The sequence below is a fragment of the Vulpes vulpes genome, chromosome 9 (assembly GCF_048418805.1).
Source record: "Vulpes vulpes isolate BD-2025 chromosome 9, VulVul3, whole genome shotgun sequence".
NCBI classification, from domain to species: domain Eukaryota; kingdom Metazoa; phylum Chordata; class Mammalia; order Carnivora; family Canidae; genus Vulpes; species Vulpes vulpes.
The window spans coordinates 1,561,988-1,582,311 of NC_132788.1; the positions used below are offsets into that span (position 1 = coordinate 1,561,988).

General features: G+C 40.4%; 2 protein-coding genes across 2 annotated transcripts; both read right to left on the bottom strand.

Annotated features, from left to right (window-relative positions):
* Positions 1 to 263: 263 nt before the first annotated feature.
* LOC112911222 (olfactory receptor 9S13-like) lies at positions 264 to 1,214 on the bottom strand. Its single transcript, XM_025987664.2, has one exon. It carries the CDS (start codon positions 1,212 to 1,214, stop codon positions 264 to 266), a length of 951 nt encoding a protein of 316 aa, XP_025843449.2.
* A 14,311-nt stretch (positions 1,215 to 15,525) lies between these two features.
* Positions 15,526 to 16,476, bottom strand: LOC112911263 (olfactory receptor 9S13-like). The gene has a single exon (XM_072722415.1). The coding sequence runs from the start codon at positions 16,474 to 16,476 to the stop codon at positions 15,526 to 15,528; it is 951 nt and encodes a 316-aa protein (XP_072578516.1).
* Between the last annotated feature and the right edge of the window lie 3,848 nt (positions 16,477 to 20,324).

Genomic DNA, 20,324 nt, shown 5'->3' on the forward strand with positions numbered 1-20,324 from the left:
GCCACCCAGGGATCCCTGAAAACTCACTTTTAAAATTGTACTCAGATGGGGTCACTTATCCTAACATGTACAATTTAATAAATTTCTAAGGCACAATATATTATTGTTGATTGTAGGTACAGCATATAGCTCCCTCTGAAGTTTATTCCTCTTGCATGAATGAAATTGCTTCCTGTTAATTAAGAATTCAAACACCCGAGTCCTGGCAAACACCATCCCCTCTGTCTAACCTGCAAAACCTCAGACTCCCTTCACCACATCCTTCACATAGCCATGTGTTTCTGGCCCAGCCTCCACAAGGCCTCCTTCACATCCTTGTTTCGCAGACTATAGATGAGGGGATTGAGCATTGGGATGACCAGCGTGTAGAAGACAGAGACCACCTTGCCCTGCTCCATGGACTCAATTGCTCCTGGCTGGGCATACATGACAAAGACAGTCCCAAAAAAGAGGGTCACTGCAGTCATGTGGGAGCCACAGGTGGAGAAGACCTTGCGTCTCCCAGCTCCTGAGCTCATCCTCAGGATGGTCACTATGATGTAGCCATAGGAGATGAGGATCACAAATGTCACTCCCACAATGATGAGCCCACAGATGCCAAACAAGAGAAGTTCATTGATGGCCGTGTTGCCACAGGCGATCTGGAGCAGAGGGGGCACATCACAGAAGAAGTGGTTGATGCGGTTGGAGCTGCAGAATGGGAGGTGGAATGTGAAGCTGGTCTGCACAACAGAGTTGAGGCAGCCTCCACAGTAGGCGCCCAGCACCAGGCGAGTGCAGGCAGACTGGCACATGGTGATGGGGTAGCGCAAGGGGCTACAGATGGCCATGAAGCGGTCATAGGCCATGACACCCAGGAGGAAGGCTTCAGTTGTAGCCAGCAGGGAGAAAAAGAATAACTGGGTGGTACATCCTGCAAAGCTGATGATCTTTGATGATGAGTAGAAGTTGGCCAGTGCATTGGGGGCGATGACAGATGAGTAGCACAAGTCCAGGAAGGAGAGGTTCTTGAGGAAGAAGTACATTGGGGAGTGCAGGCGGGAATCCAGGGTGATAACGATGATCATGAGGATGTTCCCCAGCACAGTCACCATATACAGGGCCAGGAACACAGTGAAGAGCATGGCCTGGGTCTCCAGACCACCCCCAAATCCCTCCAGCACAAAATCTTGAAAGTAGAGCTTGGAGAGGTTTTCATTACTGTGGGATGGCATGAGCCTCAGTCCTCAACAGGGGAATTACTCCTCCAGTATTAGCAGATTAAGCAGAACTTCTGCTGAAGTGGAAGCTCAACAACACTTTAAATCACCAGGGGGTCCAAGAAAAAATCAGAATGGAAATTACAAAGTATTATGAGATTAATGAAAATGGAAACAGTACACCCCAAGACTCAGGTGATACAATGAAAGAAGGACTCAGAAATTTATAGCTATAAGCACCAATATTAAAAAAAGATTTATATTGCATCATTAACTTTCTATATTATGTAAGAGAGTAGAAAGGAATAAAAACTAAACTCAAAGAAAATAGAACGAGGGTGACAGGCACCGGGGGGTGGGCACTTGATGGGTGAGCACTGGGTGTTATTCTATATGTTGGCAAATTGAACACCAATACAAAATAAATTTATAAAAAAAAAAGATAATTGGAGTCTCTCATGTTCTGTCTCCCTCTCTGACATTTACCACTCATTTTTTTCTCCTTTCCCCTTTATTCCCTTTCACTATTTTTTATATTCCCCAAATGCATGGTGGAAGAGGAAGTGGGCGGGGGGTGGGGGTGACTGGGTGACGGGCACTGAGGGGGCACTTGACAGGATGAGCACTGGCTGTTATTCTGTATGTTGGCAAATTGAACACCAATAAAAAATAAATTTATTATAAAAAATAAAGTATTTTAAAAAATAAATAAAATAAAAGAAGAATGGGAAACCAACACATAAAAAAAAAGAAAATAGAATGGAATGGAATAATGAAAATTAGAGAAGAGATAAGTGAATTAGAGGACAGTAAAATAAAACACTACAATCAAAGACACTAAAAGCTAGTTCTCAGGATGCCTGGGTGGCTCAGTGGTGTGGCGCCTGCCTTCGGCCCAGGGTGTGATTCTGGTGTCCTGGGATCAAGTCCCAAATCGGGCTCCCTGTGTGGATGGAACCTGTTTCTCCCCCTGCCTATGTCTCTGCCTCTCCCTCTTTCAGTGTCTCTCATGATTAATAAATAAAATCTTTTTTTTTTTAAAAAAAAAAAAAAAGCTAGTTCTCTGAAAATTTTGACCAAACTAGACAAACTTTGGCTAGGTTGACCGAGAAAGTTAGAAAACTTAAATTTCTAAAATCAGAAATGAAAGGAGACACATGACTTTTGATCTTCAGAAATAAAAATTATCATAAATATATTGGAGCAATCGTATTCCAACAAGTGAGCTAACCTAGACGAAATGAGCCAATTCCTGGAAACAGTGTAACATAACTGACTCAAGGAGAAATAGAAAATCTGAGCAGACATACAACAAACAGATGGAGTCAATAGTCAAAACGCTTTTCTAACACAGAGAAGTTCAGGACCAGAGGGTTTCAGTAGTGACTTTTACCAGTGAATACAAGAATTAACAGACGCACAACTCAAAGTCTAAAATGTAGATAGGAGAAACCACTTCCTAATGCATTTCATAAGGCCTGTATTGTTTTCATACTAAATGGGGTCAAAGATATTGCAGGAAAATGAAGCTAAAGATCAATATGTCTTATGAATATAGATACAAAAATCCTTATCAAAATTGAAGCAAGCCAAACCCAGCAGAACTTCACAGGGATTATACAGCATAAACAAGTGAGAGTTATCTCAGGGTAGCAATACTGGATTAATATAGAAAAATCATTGAATTTAGTACACCATACAAATGGAATTTAGGGGAAAAAACCCACACAATTATTTCAGTAGATACAGAAAAAAATGCTGAAAGAAATGAAAGAAGACCTACATAAACGTAAAGATATCCCATGATCATGGACTAGAAGATTTACTAATGTCAAGATGTAGTAATCTCCACATTTATGTACAGATTCAATGTAATCCTATGGAAATTCCAATTACGTTTTTTTTTAAGATATCGACCTTAAATAGCCAAAACAATATTAAAAAGAACAAAGTAGGAGGACTAACACTTCCTGATTTCAAAACTGTCTTTGAACCAGACCACTGTTGTGCTTGCACAAGGATAGACATAGAGCAAAAGAATGGAATCAAGAAAACAGAAATACACTCAAACACCTGCGATTTTCACAAGGGGGCCCCAAGGGTACTATCCAACGGTGAAAAAAGAGTCTTTTTTCAAATATTGATGGGAAAACTGAATATCCACATGAAAAAGAATGCATCAAGAGCTTTACATCACACCACATACAAAGTAACCAAAATGGACAGAGACATAAATGCACGTGTTAAATTATAAAATATTAGAGGTGAAAGAGACATCAGTGTCAATTATTGTGACATGGGATTAGTCAGCAATTTCTTAGATATAACATCAAAGTACAAATAACAAATTAAGAAAATTAAAAATAAATAAAATAAACAACTTCATCAAAATTAAAATCTAATGCATCAAAGAACACTTTCAAGAAGATAAAGACAAAACCTATATTAAGGTAGTACTTTCGACAAATTACATATATCTAATAAAGATCTAGTGTCCATGGAATATGCAGAACACTTCCAACTCAGCCACAGAAACACATTCAAATATAAAATGGGCCAAGGGCTTGCATGGGCATTTTTCTTTTTTTTCTTAATAAATTTATTTTTTATTGGTGTTCAATTTGTCAACATATAGAATAACACCCAGTGCTCATCCCGACAAGTGCCCACCAAGTGCCCGCCACCCAGTCACCCCCGCCACCTCCCCTTCCACCACCCCCAGTTCATTTCCCAGAGTTAGGAGTATTTCATGTTCTGCCTCCCTTTCTGATATTTCCCACTTATTTTTTCTCCTTTCCCCTTTATTCCCTTTCACTATTTTTTATATTCCCCAAATGAATGAGAACATATAATGTTTGCCCTTCTCTGATTGAGTTATTTCACTCAGCATAATACCCTCCAGTTCCATCCACGTCGAAGCAAATAGTGGGTATTTGTTGTTTCTAGTGGCTGAGTAATATTCCATTGTATACATGGACCACATCTTCTTTATCCATCATCTTTCGATGGACACTGAGGCTCCTTCCACAGTTTGGCTATTGTGGACATTGCTGCTAGAAACATCGGGGTGCAGGTGTCCTGGCATTTCATTGCATCTGTATCTTTGGGGTAAATCCCCAACAGTGCAATTGCTGGGTCGTAGGGCAGGTCTATTTTTCACTCTTTGAGGAACCTCCACCCAGTTTTCCAGAGTGGCTGCACCAGTTCACATTCCCACCAACAGTGCACAGGGTTCCCTTTCTCACATCCTCTCCAACATTTGTGGTTTCCTGCCTTGTTAATGTTCCCCATTCTCACTGGTGTGAGGTGGTATCTCATTGTGGTTTTGATTTGTATTTCCCTGATGACCAGTGATGCAGAGCATTTTCTCATGTGCATGTTGGCTATGTCTGTCTTCCTCTGTGAGATTTCTGTTCATGTCTTTTGCCCATTTCATGATTGGATTGTTTCTTTGCTGTTGAGGTTAATAAGTTCTTTATAGATTTTGGAAACTAGCTCTTTATTTGATACGTCATTTGCAAATATCTTGTCCCATTCTGTAGGTTGTCTTTTAGTTTTGTTGACTGTATCTTTTGCTGCGCAAAAGCTTCTTATCTTGATGAAGCCCCAACAGTTCATTTTTGCTTTTGTTTCTTTAGCCTTTGTGGATGTATCTTGCAAGAAGTTACTGTGGCCAAGTTCAAAATGGGTGTTGCCTGTGTTCTCCTCTAGGATTTTGATGGAATCTTGTCTCACATTTAGATCTCTCATCCATTTTGAGTTTATCTTTGTGTCTGGTGCAAGAGAGTGGTCCAGTTTCATTCTTCTGCATGTGGATGTCCAATTTTCCCAGCACCATTTATTGAAGAGACTGTCTTTTTTCCAGTGGATAGTCTTTCCTCCTTTATCAAATATTAGTTGACCATAAAGTTCAGGGTCCACTTCTGGGTTCTCTGTTCTGTTCCATTGATCTATGTGTCTGTTTTTATGCCAGTACCACACTGTCTTGATGACCACAGCTTTGTAGTACAACCTGAGATCTGGCATTGTGATGCCCCCCAGCTATGGTTTTCTTTTTTAATATTCCCCTGGCTATTCGTGGTCTTTTCTGATTCCACACAAATCTTAAAATAATTTGTTCCAACTCTCTGAAGAAAGTCCATGGTATTTTGATAGGGATTGCATTAAACGTGTACATTGCCCTGGGTAACATTGACATTTTCACAATATTAATTCTGCCAATCCATGAGCATGGAATATTTTTCCATCTCTTTGTGTCTTCCTCAATTTCTTTCAGAAGTGTTCTATAGTTTTTAGGGTATAGATCCTTTACCTCTTTGTTAGGTTTATTCCTAGGTATCTTATGCTTTTGGGTGCAATTGTAAATGGGATTGACTCCTTAATTTCTCTTTCTTCAGTCTCATTGTTAGTGTATAGAAATGCCACTGACTTCTGGGCATTGATTTTGTATCCTGACACACTGCCAAATTGCTATGAGTTCTAGCAATCTTGGGGTGGAGTCTTTTGGGTTCTCTATGTAGAGTATCATGTCATCGGTGAAGAGGCAGAGTTTGACTTCTTCTTTGCCAATTTGAATGCCTTTTATTTCTTTTTGTTGTCTGATTGATGAGGCAAGGATTTCTAGTACTATGTTGAATAGCAGTGGTGAGAGTGGACATCCCTGTCTTGTTCCTGATCTTAGGGGAAAGGCTCCCAGTGCTTCCCCACTGAGAATGATATTTGCTGTGGGCTTTTTGTAGATAGCTTTTAAGATGTCGAGGAAATTTCCCTCTATCCCTACACTCTGAAGAGTTTTGATCAGGAATGGATGCTGTATTTTGTCAAATGATTTCTCTGCATCTATTGACAGGATCATATGGTTCTTGTTTTTTTCTCTTGCTGATATGATGAATCACATTGATTGTTTTACGAGTGTTGAACCAGCCTTGTGTCCTGGGGATAAATCCTACTTGGTTATGGTGAATAATTTTCTTAATATACTGTTGGATCCTATTGGCTAGTATCTTGTTGAGAATTTGTGCATCCATGTTCATCAGAGATATTGGTGTATAATTCTTTTTGGTGGGGTCTTTGTCTGGTTTTGGAATTAAGGTGATGCTGGCCTCATAGAACGAGTTTGGAAGTGCTCCATCTCTTTCTATCTTTCCGAACAGCTTTAGTAGAATAGGTATGATTTCTTCTTTAAACGTTGTATAGAATTCCGCAGGGAAGCCATCTGACCCTGGCCTTTGTGTCTTGGGAGGTTTTTGATGACTGCTTCAATTTCCTCCCTGGTTATTGTCCTGTTCTGGTTTTCTATTTCTTCTTGTTTCAGTTTTGGTAGTTTGTAGTTTTCCAGAAACGTGTCCATTTCTTCTAGATTGCCTAATTTATTGGAGTATAGCTGTTCATAATATGTTTTTAAAATCGTTTGTATTTCCTTGGTGTTGGTAGTGCATGGGCATTTTCAAAAAAAATGTATAACTGGCCAAAAAGAGAAGATGCTCATCACAGTCATTAGGGAAATGTGGAACAAAACTCCTATGAGATTTCACCTCATTTATTAGAATGGCTACATTTTTTTTTAATGATAGAGTAGAGTTGGTGAGAATTTGAAAAAATCATAACCCTCATATACTGCAGGTACTAATATAAGAGTGATACAGCCTCTGTAGAAAATAGTCTTGCCATCCCTCAGAAAGTTAGATGTAGAGTTTCCCTATGACCCACCCTAATCCACATTTAGAGATGTGCCCAAGAGAAATGACTATATTCACATAAAAGCTTGTTCACAAATGTTCATAAAAGCAATATTCATAATGAATAGAAGTAAATGCAAGCCAAATGTCCATCAAATGGTGAAGAGATAAACAAAATGTGAAATATTCATACAGTGGAACAATCAGTATGCAGCCATTAAAGAAGTAAAATTTTTTAGTGGGAGGTTAGGGAGGGAGCACACAAGTGAGCAGGAGGAGGGGCAGAGGGAGAGAAGGGGAGAGGGGGAATCTTAACTAAGATCCATGCCCAGCATGGAGTCCAATATGGGGCTTGACTCCCAACCCTAATATCATGAGCTGAGCCCAAATCAAGAGTCAGATGCTGAGCTAGGTCATCCACCTAGAGCCCCAAAAGGAATAATGATCTTCTACAAGATAGAACATGGATGAGCCTTGAAAACATGCTAAGTAAATGAAGCTTGACACCAAAGACTAAATATCCTATAAGTCCAGTTATATAAAATGTGCAGAATAGGAACCAGAAGTGCCTTTGTATTTATCAAAATCCAAAATATGGCTGGGTGAGAGGGAAGGGAGCATGCTGATCGGAATAGGGTTTTTTTTTGTGTGTGATGAAACTATTCTGGAACCAGAGAGTTGAACATTGTGGATATATTTAGAAATGAAACATCACACTTTATTAATACTTTGAAGGGGTAAAATTATCACTTTATGTCAGTGAGAATTGTTCCTCAGTTTAAAATGTTAAAACTAAAAAATAACAAAGGTGAAATAGACAGATGCAAAACACCAGGACACCTGCACCCAGATGTTCATAGCAGCAATGTCCACAATAGTCAAACTGTGGAAGGAGCCTCGGTGTCCATTGACAGATGATGGATAGAGAAGACGTGGTCTATGTATACAATGGGGTATTAGCTAGTGGAAAGGATGAATACCCACGATTTGCTTCTATGTGGATGGAACTGGAGGGTATTAAGCTGAGTGAAGTAAGTCAGTCGGAGAAGGACAATCATTATATGGTTTCACTCATGGGGAATATAAGAAATAGTGAAAGGGATTATAGGGGAAAAGAGGGGAACTGAATGGGAAATATTAGAAAGGGTGACAAAACATGAGGGACTCCTAACTCTGGGAAACAAACAAGGGGAAGTGGAAGGGGAGGTAGGTGGGGACATGGGGTGACTGGGTGATGGGCACTTAGGAGGTACTTGATGGGATGAGCACTGGGTGTTATTCTATATGTTGGCAAATTGAACACCAATAAGAAATAAATTTATAATTAAATATAAATATATATATATATATAAAAGAACATTCACTAGCATTTTCAACTGATAGAATTTAATTGAAGCACATCAATTATGCCAAAAAATCCCCTTGAGTTCATAATATCAAAAATAAAAACCTCTTTATTTTCTTCCTTTGGAGGATGATGCTGAGGGAATCTACACAGTGACTCTCACAGTGAGGAAATATTTGTCTTGAGTGAATTTCCCTATATAGAATAAGGCTACTAATAAATGAAGACTGAAATACAGAATTTTAATATTACCATCTTAAAAACCCCTAATGAAATAATGCGTTTAGATAGTATTACCAATATCTGCTAATATTAAAAAAGAAGAGGTGCAGCCAAGTGGTCCTCTCAGTGGAAATAGAAACAATGCTTATGAAATATTCCTGCCAAATATCAATCGTGAGTCAGACTGAGCCTCTAGGATGTACCAATTACTGGAAATATAAGGAGCAAAAGAATATGCTAATCACCCTATAGGGACATGATCAGCAAAATCTGTCATATTAGAAGCTTTGCAGGTTAAACACCTATTTCTACAATAAATAAGTTGAAGTAATAATTTTGAAATGAAAACAGTGGGAATGCCAGTCAGTGAATTAGAGATTCAAGAGTCATCAAGAGAACACAGTGTAAGGATGTTATTGAATCCTGTTCCAAAACAAATGATAAAGGAAAAATGACTCAATCAGAAAAATGAAAAAAGCAAATGGAAATTTAATAATATTAAGAAGTAATTATTCATTGTTTTATGAAAATAGTAACATCAGAGTTGTCTTTCTTTAAAGTCCTCACCATTTAGAGGGATTAGATATGATCGGCTCTAGTTTGATAAAACTGAAGTTGGTGGGAGCGATAGGTAACCCATTAATGCTTTAATTTCATGTTGGTGTGTTTGAGAACATCCATAATAGAGACAGGCATACATCTAAAAATAAATGAAATGAAATTATGTGGAGAATTTGTCCACACACGGGAGGAAAAGCAGAGCATGACCTTCAGTAGCAGGAAACTGACATAAAGCCTAAATACGTCTATATTATGTGAAGGACTAAATTGTTTTGAACAATATAAATGGAATAAATTTCCAATGAAAAGATGTGCCAGTAGGCAGGTTGAAGAAACAAAACTTAACCATACATAAAAAAGCAAACATAAAGTGTTGAAAACAAAGTGATGGAAACATACACAGCAAACTAACATTCCACCAAACAACCACACGACACCACAGTTGCTATACGAACCCCAAAGCCCACTTCAGGATGGAAGCACCAGCTGAGAAGAGGACACTTCACAGTGACCAGAAACATTTGGTTCCCCCAAGACGGGCAACCGTGTTAAACGTGTGAGCACCTGCCAGAAGAGCCTCAGGATATACAAAGCAAAACTGGGCACTTATGGGACAAAAGTACAAATCCACAACTATGTGAGAGATTTTAACCCCCTCCCTTGGAACTGATAGAACAATCACACAAGATTCCAACCTGGATACGGAACGTTTAGGTAGTAACATTAGTGACCATAACCTAATGGAGCATGGCACCCAACAGCAGGATGTATATTCTTTGTTTTCTTTTTCTTTTTTTTAAGGTTTTGTTTAAAGTCCAGTATAGTTAACACAGTATACTACTGGTTTCAGGTGTACAGTATGGTGATTCAACCCTTCCATACAGCACCTGGTGCTCATCACGACAGGTGCGCTCCTTCATCCCCATCACCTCGTTCTCCCGTCCCCCTCTACCTACCCTCTCTTACCCTCAGTGTGCTCTCCGTAGGTAGTTCAGTCTGTTTTCTGGTTTGCCTCTCTCCTTTCCTCCCCTATGTTCCTTTGTTTTGTTTCTGAAATTCCACTCATGAGTGAGATCATATGATAATTGTATTTCTCTGACTTCTTTCACTTAGTATAATACCCTCTATATCCATCCATGTTGTTGTAAATGGCAAGACTTCATGGGTTTTTATGGCTGAGTAATATTTCATTGCTTGTATATACCAACTCTTTATCCATTCATCAGAGGATGTACATTAATTTTAGTTTATAACGAATATGTTCACACATAGACTATATTCTGGACACAGAGCAACTTTCAACACACTTCAAAGGGCACTTGGAGGGATGAGCACTGGGTGTTATGCTATATGTTGGCAAATTGAACTCCAGTAAAAATAAATAAATAAATAAAAATACTTTTCAGTAAAAACTCTAAAAAATAGTGTATAAAATATATTTGTACACAATTTAAATTAAACTAAAAGTAAATCACAAATAAAAACATTTTCATAATCCAGGGCAGCCCAGGTGGCCCAGCAGTTTAGTGCTGCCTTTGGCCCAGGGCCTGATCCTAGAGGCCTGGGATTGAATCCCACGTCGGGGTCCCTGCATGGAGCCTGCTCCTCCCTCTGCCTGTGTCTCTGCCTCTCTCTCTCTCATTCTGTGTCACTCTTGATTAAATAAATAAAATCTTTAAAAAACATTTTAATAATCCAAATGTAATTGTTAATTTAAAAAGTATTTCTAAGTAAGCCACGGGTCTAAACAATAATTTTGAAATTTAAAAATTGCATAAGAGGAGTAACAAAAGTAGTGCCTCGGATACACTTAAGTCTGTTTTTTTTTTTTAAGTCTGTTTTTAAAGGGAAATTTACAGGCTTTAATCCATATATTAGAAAAGGAAAACAGGAAATGAGTATTCATCTGAAAAAAATCATAAAAGATTAATGAACAAAATCCCAAGAAAATGGAAGGGAACAAAATAAAGACTAAAATTTATTAAATAGAAAACATACGGTGTTATAATAAAAGGTGATTATTTGAGAAGATATATCAAATGACAAGTGTTTTGAGGGATGAAGTTGAAAAGACAGAAATTACTGATGTCTGACATGAAAGGAGGATACACAGAGATTCTAGAGTTGGAGTGGATCGTGACAGAATGTTTTCAAAAACTTGAAACATTGATAAAATTGGCAAACTACTATAGAGATATCACCCACCTGAACTGAGTCCCCAACAAAACAGAAGATATGTGAGTTCCATAATTATTGAGAAATGCATATGCACTTTAATATCTTTCCATGCAAAAGATTCTAGGGCCAGATGGCTTTATTGTGAAAGTAAATACTTCATAATGAATAAATGTGAACAAATGTACCAAAATACTTAATCTTACATAAGATCATCAAAGCAATAGAAGAACAACAACTTTCCATGCTATTTTATGAGTCCTGTGAAATCTTAATGCCAAAATCTGATAAGGATATTTTAAGAAAGTTTTAAAAAAACACACTATCTAAATCATTAGCAAAGAAGCTAATTTACCAAACCAAATCTAATGAAGTAATATATAAAAATTATAGTATGTCCAACACCAAGTTGTCTGGAATCCAGGAATGCATGAACTGTTGAAAGAAACTGAAGTAGATTTAAGTAATATGGCGGGATACCAGGTTCCCAAACCGGCACACTCAGTATTGCATAAATGCCAGTTCTCCCCACAGCGAACTGAGTCAGTGATACCCCAGTGATTTTTATTTGCAGAATGTGGGAATCTCATCCTAAATTGTGTATAGAAATATGCAAAACCAAGTGTTTCCAAGACATTGTTGAGAAGAGAAACAGCATAGGGGGATTTGCCCTATTGGACAACGACTCATAGCTCACAGTAATGAAACAAGGTTGTGGCAGAGGATAGACCATCTGAGGACGGAACACAACAGAGAGTCTGGAAGTCAACCCCATGATTTTCTAGAAATCCCATTTACCAAGCAGGTGGGTAGTCTATGGAAAAGTCATAACACCTAGGACAACTGATAGTCATAGTCTAAACACTGAGATTTGGCTCTTTCCTCATACTAGACACACAAAACAGTCCAGGCTGAACACAGATATAGATTTGAAAGCAAAATAGTGAAGACAATAGAGAAGACCCTCATGACCCCAGCACAGGAAAGCACCTCCCAAATGTCCTGTGCAGGGAGCAAAAAGGAATAAAGCATAAAAGAAATAACTTGTGGATGGAGCTACATGAAAATTGAGACAGTCTGCAGAGTGTGTCAAGGCAGAGCACAGCTTGGGAAGGCACACTGCAATACATGACGGGAAACCGACTTGTCTGCACAATATATACATAATCCTTGACCTGCAAGAATAAGACAACCCCGTAGAAATACAGGGGAGAGACTTGTAGAAGCGACACACAGAGGAGAGGAGCGAGATGTGCCATACATGTTTGAAAATGTGCACAATCCTGCTAATCATCAGGAGAAAGTTCCTGCATTAGAGACGTCTTCCTGCACACCTGCCCAAATGTCTCAAACTAAGCAGAGGGGCAGTAACCAGCAGTGTCGAGGACAGGAGCCACTGGAAGGGAGTGTAAATCAGGACACGTTTGTCATTTTCTGCTGATGTGGAGGATCCCCGTCCTCACCTGTGTCTTCACTTTCCCTCTGGAAGTGCGCACAGGTGCACAGGGAGACCACAGGGAGGCTGTTCTCGGCAGTGTTAGTGCCATGGCTGCACTAGTGAGTTGTGGTGTGTTGTCTGGCGGAGAACTAGACAACGGTAAACAGGAAGCAGCATGATGCTGACCGTGGACCGCAGCCTGAGAACAGCTGCTCATCACAGGTCAGGCTCAGGTCACTCACTCTCAGAGCCTGGAATTCCAAGGACAGTTGGTCTCAAGGACCCAAGTCATCCTGTTCAAAATTGCTTGCTCAGGTCCAGGTGGAGGAGGTCACCTCCAGGAACCACCCCAGATCCAACCACCCCCTCCCCTGCCCATTCTGGGCTGTGACCTGACAATCTACATTGACCCTCCCAGCCTCCACCACACCTGTCAACTCAAGACCCTTCTCACATCTCATATGAATGGCCACCGTGGTTTCATAATGAGCTCCAGCCTGTCCATTCCCTGCTTTGTGTCCCACACAGAGATCCCTGGGCAGAGTCACCAAATCCTCCCTCAGGTCATAGTGCCCCCTAATCAAATGAGTGACAGCTTCCCCACCAGCTGAGGGACCTGGAGAGGAACCCATAAGGGTCTTATCCAGTGACCTCAGCTCCATCTGGGGACATCATGCTCAGTGATTCTCTGATTCTCTTGTTCTGCGGTGAATGTCTATCTCTCCCTATCCACGTGTGGGTGTGACCAGTTCTCCCGTCTCCCCTTGGGTACTCCATCTCCTTTATGACATGACTGAACTGGTCATCAGTTTGCCATCAACAACCTGGTCACACCCCCCTCGCAGCTATTGTCCCATCATATTGCAGGTGTTTGTCATGTCTGCCTTCCTGCAGAGCCATGAGCTCCCCACGGCCAGACTTGGTCTACACTATTTCTGCATCCCCACTCCATGGCCATGTCCCTTAGAAGTGTGTGCTCAGTACTCTGGTGAACTATGGAATTGAGCCTGAGAAGTGTACCTCAGGTCATGAGGGAGCCTGCTGCTGTGATCCTCTGATTATAATGAAAATACAATCCTAATTTGTAATGACTCTGTAGCTGAAGACAGCACTGGCAAGGTCAGGAGTGTGGTCACCCCTTTAGCTGCTGAGGCAAACTCTGAGTGCTTACTGTCTACCTACTGCCTATGCCTCACCTAAACCCATGGTGTCCTTCAAGAACTGGCAAACCTGGGGGATGGCTGTCTTGACTCTAACCATTCCTAGGTGAAAGTCATGACTCATTCAACACACAAAGCCAGCACCTGCTCTCCCAGTGTCTCCTGACTACTACTGGCTTAGGTCTGTTCTGATGATAAACAGGTGAGCACCAATACTGTCACCCCTTCTCTTTCAGCCTTGGCTTCCCACTCAATGAAGAGAGAGTGAGGGGGGCAGGAAAATACTCTCACATCATGGGGAGACTCTGGCTGGGTACCCCAAGTTCAGGTTTCAGGAAGCTCCTAGATCTGGGTAGAAGCAGTGAATGGAAGGGTCTCAGCTCACCTCAGATTCCACATGTTATTGCTTCATCCAGGCAGCAGAGAAAAGACTTGCACTTTGGGGTCACTGTGCTGGGAATGTGTATCCACCTGCACAGCTGGGGCTTGGAGCTCTGAGTAACCCATTAGGTGAGCTTGTTTGTGTTCTGGCCTCTGCAGTGCACTGGGACTCCCAGTTCTCCTGGGTTTCCCTGTCACCCAGCTGTGTGACCTGCCCTCTCCTACAAGGCCAGACAACAAAGCCCAGAAGTTTCTTTGGGCCCCAGAGGGTGATCAGAGAGAAGCATAGAATCTAAGAGCAGACGCTGTGGTCTAGAGTGTACTGTCCTCCCAGGAGTGGTAGATGTGAACTTCTGAACCCAAGTCATTTCATCAACCCTTCCCTCCCTCACCTTAGGTGTACATTTCTCCTGTGAGCCCAAACGATCTGACATGAAACAATCCTCACTTAGTCCATGTCTGTTTGCTGTTGGTCTGCGAGCAGCAGAGCCTGATTCACAAGTAGGAGAAGACCACCCTGAATACATTTCTATTCCTGGACGAGGATCAGTTGGAAATTGCTTTTCAAATCAAAAAACCAAAATGTGTTAGAAAAATTCAAGCAAATCAAAAGTGTTTGCCATGCAGTGAGGATGCTCATGCTCCTCCATATACCCCAAACACTGCCCCTACTCTGTGGGTGGTCTGGGGTTTCCACCACTTCAACTGTTGGGGGAAAGGTGGCCTCAGGCACATGTGGTGTATTTTAATTAATTTTTTTATCTTACAAGAATGTGATCACACCCCACACTATGTCTGCATTTTTTGTCTTTTTACCCAATACTGTGTAATCATCACCTTTTTATGACAGTGACATTCTCTTTCCGAGTCTCCAGTATTCCATTTTGTGGGGGAGCCAGATTTCCTCATTTAATTATGTGATGGCTATTTAGTGTTGAACATTTTTAAGTTTAAATTCAATTAGTCAACATATATCTTGTTTCAGATGTAGTTTTCAATGATTCATCAGTGGCATATAACACCCACTGCTCATCACATCATGTTCCTATTTAATGCTCAACCACCAGTTATCTCATTCCCCACCCTTTCCCATCCAACTGCAATCATTTTGTTCCTAAAGTGAAGAGTGATTTTTAAAAATTTTATTGGGAAAAGAACAGTTACCCTAAGTTTACCCCTCAACACATTTTTAAGGGCACAATATATTATTTATTGTACATGCAGTATATAGTATATCTCTAAAGTCTGTTTCTCTTGTGTGAGTGAAATTTATGACTGTTAATTAATTAGTCTACAACTCAAAGCCTGGCAATCGTGATGCCTCCATCTAACCTGAAGGACACTCTGACTCCCTTTAGCACATCCTTCATAAGGCCATGTGTTTCTGGCCCAGCCTCCTCACAGCCTCCTTCACATCCTTGTTTCGCAGACTGTAGATGAGAGGATTGAGCATTGGGATGACCAGCGTGTAGAAGACAGAGACCACCTTGCCCTGCTCCATGGACTCAATTGCTCCTGGTTGGGCATACATGACAAAGAGAGTCCCAAAAAAGAGAGTCACTGTAGTCATGTGGGAGCCACAGGTGGAGAAGATCTTGCGTCTCCCAGTTCCTGAGCGCATCCTCAGGATGGTCACTGTGATGTAGCCATAGGAGATAAGGATCACAATTGTTACACCCACAATGATGAGCCCACAGATGCCAAACATGAGAAGTTCATTGATGGCCGTGTTGCCACAGGAGAGTTTGAGCAAGGGAGGCACATCACAGAAGAAGTGGTTGATGCGGTTGGAGCTGCAGAATGGGAGGTGGAATGTGAAGCTGGTCTGCACAATAGAGTTGAAGCAGCCTCCACAGTAGGCGCCCAGCACCAGGCGAGTGCAGGCAGACTGGCACATGGTGATGGGGTAGCGCAAGGGGTTACAGATGGCCATGAAGCGGTCATAGGCCATGACACCCAGGAGGAAGCATTCAGTTGTTCCCAGCAAGGAGAAAAATAATAACTGGGTGGCACATCCTGCAAAGGTGATGACCTTGGACGAGGAAAAGAAGTTGGCCAGTGCATTGGGGGCAATGAAAGATGAGTAGCACAAGTCCACAAAGGAGAGGTTCTTGAGAAAAAAGTACATTGGGGAGTGCAGGCGGGCATCCAGAGTGATAATGATGATCAGGAGGAAGTTGCCCAGCAGAGTCACCATGTACAGGGCCAGGAACACAGCAAAGAGCAGGGCCTGGGTTTCCAGGCCACCCTCAAATCCCTCCAGCACAAAATCTTCAAAGTAGACCATGGAGAGGTTTTCACTACTGTGGGATGGCATGAGTCTCAGTCCTCCCCAGGGGAATTATACCTCCACGTTGGGCAGATTAAGTCGGTCAAGCTAAACTTCCTGCTGAGAATATTTAGAAGATAAATAACAACAAAAACAAAATCTCATTGAATGTATAAGAGTGTTAATGGTTTAGTAAAGAGTTACAAAGCAAAATTCAGGATAAACACAAATGGTCAGTTTCTGACCATTTCAATCACCAAAAGTGTATTAAGATATGACCTGACTGGATGATGGCCACCGAGGGGGGCACCTGACAGGATGAGCAAAGGCTGTTTTACTCTATATTGGCAAATAGAACTCCTATAAAAAATATACAAATTAATGAAAAAAATAAAAATTGAGTAGTTACTGCAATTAAAATTGAAATTTGGAACCATAAGAAAACCCCAAGAAGGTTCAGATATTGGAGCAACACACTTATAAATTTTATTTAAAGTGGGATCCCTGGGTGGCGCAGCGGTTTGGCGCCTGCCTTTGGCCCAGGGCGCGATCCTGGAGACCCAGGATCGAATCCCACATCGGGCTCCCGGTGCATGGAGCCTGCTTCTCCCTCTGCCTGTGTCTCTGCCTCTCTCTCTCTCTCTCTGTGACTATCATAAATAAAAAATTTTAAAAAAATTTTATTTAAAGTTATTTTTAAAGGATAAATGTGAGACTAAGAATCTTAGTCAAAGTGTGGAAGCAATAAAGGTAGAATATATAGCTTTTTAGAGACTCAGTAGCTAAAATCAGGAACTCAGTGAATGAAATTTAGATATTGGAAATAGCTAAAGAGAAAATTTGTGAACTAGAATACAGATCAGTAGAAAATATTCAGAGTAAAGCAGTGAGACTCAAAGCCATAGAAAAATTAGAAATGAGGATTGGAGACCAAGTATATAAAGACATGCACACTGTGAGTTACTAAATAAGGGGAAAGAGATAAATAGACTGAATCACAGCTTGAAGAGATAATGGCCATGTATTATTTCAAACAAATGAAAGATATTATTCTAAAGATACATTAACCCTACCAAATAAAAGCAGGATTTATATAAAGACCCACACTTGGACATATCATAGTAAATGTATTTAGAACAAAAGGAAAAAGAAAAATATTAAAAGCAGTCTGAGAAAGAAGACATCATCACTTCACGGGTGCCTGAGGGGGGCAGTCAGGCCTCTGACTCCTGGCTTCTGCTCAGGTTGAGATCTCAGAGTTGTGAGATTGGGCCCCAATTTAGGTGCACATTCAGCACAGAGTCTGCTTGAGGCCCCCTCTCTCTCTCCCACTGCTCTTCCCCTAAAATAAATACATTTTTTAAAAGAAGACATTCACATCAAAGTATCAACTTAACTTATAAGACTGACAGTTGTCTTACCAGATTAAAAATAATGGAAGCCAAAATAAAAGGAATTGTATTTTCCTTTGCTCAAAGAAAATAATTAACAACTAGAGTTCGACATCTACCCAAATATATCCTTCAAGACTCAAAGTGAATATGACAATAATAGTTTAAGACTTCATACTCTACTTTCAATAATGAATAGAATAACAAAAAAAAAGAATAACAAAACTAGGTATCACAAGCAAATAATAGATTTGAACAGCATTATACATCAAATAGACCTAACAGGCATATATGGAGAACACTGTATCCATCAACAGCAGAATACATTCATCTCCAGTTCATGTGGATCATTATCCACGATAGACCATATTTTAGTTCACAAAGCAAGTATCAATAAATGTTAGATTTAAAGTATACAAAGTATGTTCTCCAAACAAAATGGAACGAAATTACAATTCAAAACCTAAGGCAATTTGGAAAACTTACAATCATGTGGAAGCTAAACAACACAATTTTATTTTTATTTTATTATTTTTTTTCCATTTTTTGTATTGGAGTTCAATTTGCCAACATATAGCATAACACTCAGTGCTCATTCCATCAAGTGTCCCCCTCAGTGCCCATCACCCATTCACCCCTACCCCCCGCCCTCCTCCCCTTCCACCACCCCTAGTTCGTTTCCTAAAGTTAGGTGTCTCTCATGTTTGAGACACCTAACCTCACTGATATTTTCACTAATTTTCTCTCCTTTCCCCTTTAGTCCCTTTCACTAATTTTTATATTTCAAATGAAAGAGATCATATCATGTTTGTCCTTTTCCGATTGACTTACTTCACTCAGCATAATACCCTCCAGTTCCATCCACGTCGAAGCAAATGGTGAGTATTTGTCGTTTCTAATGGCTGAGGAATATTCCATTGTATACATAAACCACATCTTCTCTATCCATCATCTTTCGATGGACACCGAGGCTCCTTCCACAGTTTGGCTATTGTGGACATTGCTGCTAGAAACATCCGGGTGCAGGTGTCCCGGCGTTTCATTGCATCTGAATCTTTGGTGTAAATCCCCAGCAGTGCAATTGCTGGGTCGTAGGGCAGGTCTATTTTTAACTCTTTGAGGAACCTCCACACACTTTTCCAGAGTGGCTGCACCAGTTCACATTCCCACCAACAGTGTAAGAGGGTTCCTCTTTCTCTGCATCCTCTCCAACATGTGTGGTTTCCTGTCTTGTTAACTTTCCCTATTTTCACTGGTGTGAGGTGGGATCTCCTTGTGGTTTTGATTTGTATTTCCCTGATGGCAAGTGATGCAGAGCATTTTCTCATGTCTGTGTTGGCCATGTCCATGTCTTCCTCTGTGAGATTTCTGATCATGTCTTTTGCCCATTTCATAATTGGGTTGTTTGTTTCTTTGCTGTTGAGTTTAATAAGTTCTTTATAGATCTTGGAAACTAGCCCTTTATCTGATACGTCATTTGCAAATATCTTCTCCCATTCTGTAGGTTGTCTTTTACTTTTGTTGACTGTATCCTTTGCTGTGCAAAAACTTATCTTGATGAAGTCCCAATAGTTCATTTTTGTTTTTGTTTCTTTTGCCTTCATGGATGTTTCTTGCAAGAAGTTACTGTGGCTAAATTCAAAAAGGGTGTTTTCTGTGTTCTCCTCTAGGATTTTGATGGAATCTTGTCTCACATTTAGATCTTTCATCCATTTTGAGTTTATCTTTGTGTCTGGTGCAAGGGAGTGGTCTAGTTTCATTCTTCTGCATGTGGCTCTCCAATTTTCCCAGCACCATTTATTGAAGCGACTGTCTTTTTTTCCAGTGGATAGTCTTTCCTGCTTTGTTGAATATTAGTTGACCATAAAGTTGAGGGTCCACTTCTGGATTCTCTAATCTGTTCCATTGATCTCTGTGTCTGTTTGTATGCCAGGACCACACTGTCTTGATGACCACAGCTTTGTAGTACAACCTGAAATCTGGCATGTGATGCCCCCAGCTATGGTTTTCTTTTTTAAAATTCCCCTGGCTATTTGGGGTCTTTTCTGATTCCACACAAATCTTAAAATAATTTGTTCCAACTCTCTGAAGAAAGTCCATGGTATTTTGATAGGGATTGCATTAAACGTGTACATTGCCCTGGGTAACATTGACATTTTCACAATATTAATTCTGCCAATCCATGAGCATGGAATATTTTTCCATCTCTTTGTGTCTTCCTCAATTTCTTTCAGAAGTGTTCTATAGTTTTAGGGTATAGATCCTTTACCTCTTTTGCTAGGTTTATTCCTAGGTATCTTATGCTTTTGGGTGCAATTGTAAATGGGATTGACTCCTTAATTTCTATTTCTACAGTTTCATTGTTAGTGTATAGAAATGCCACTGATTTCTGGGCATTGATTTTGTATCCTGCCACGCTACCAAATTGCTGTATGAGTTCTAGCAATCTTGGGGTGGAGGCTTTTGGGTTTTCTATGTACAGTATCATGTCATCTGGGAAGAGGG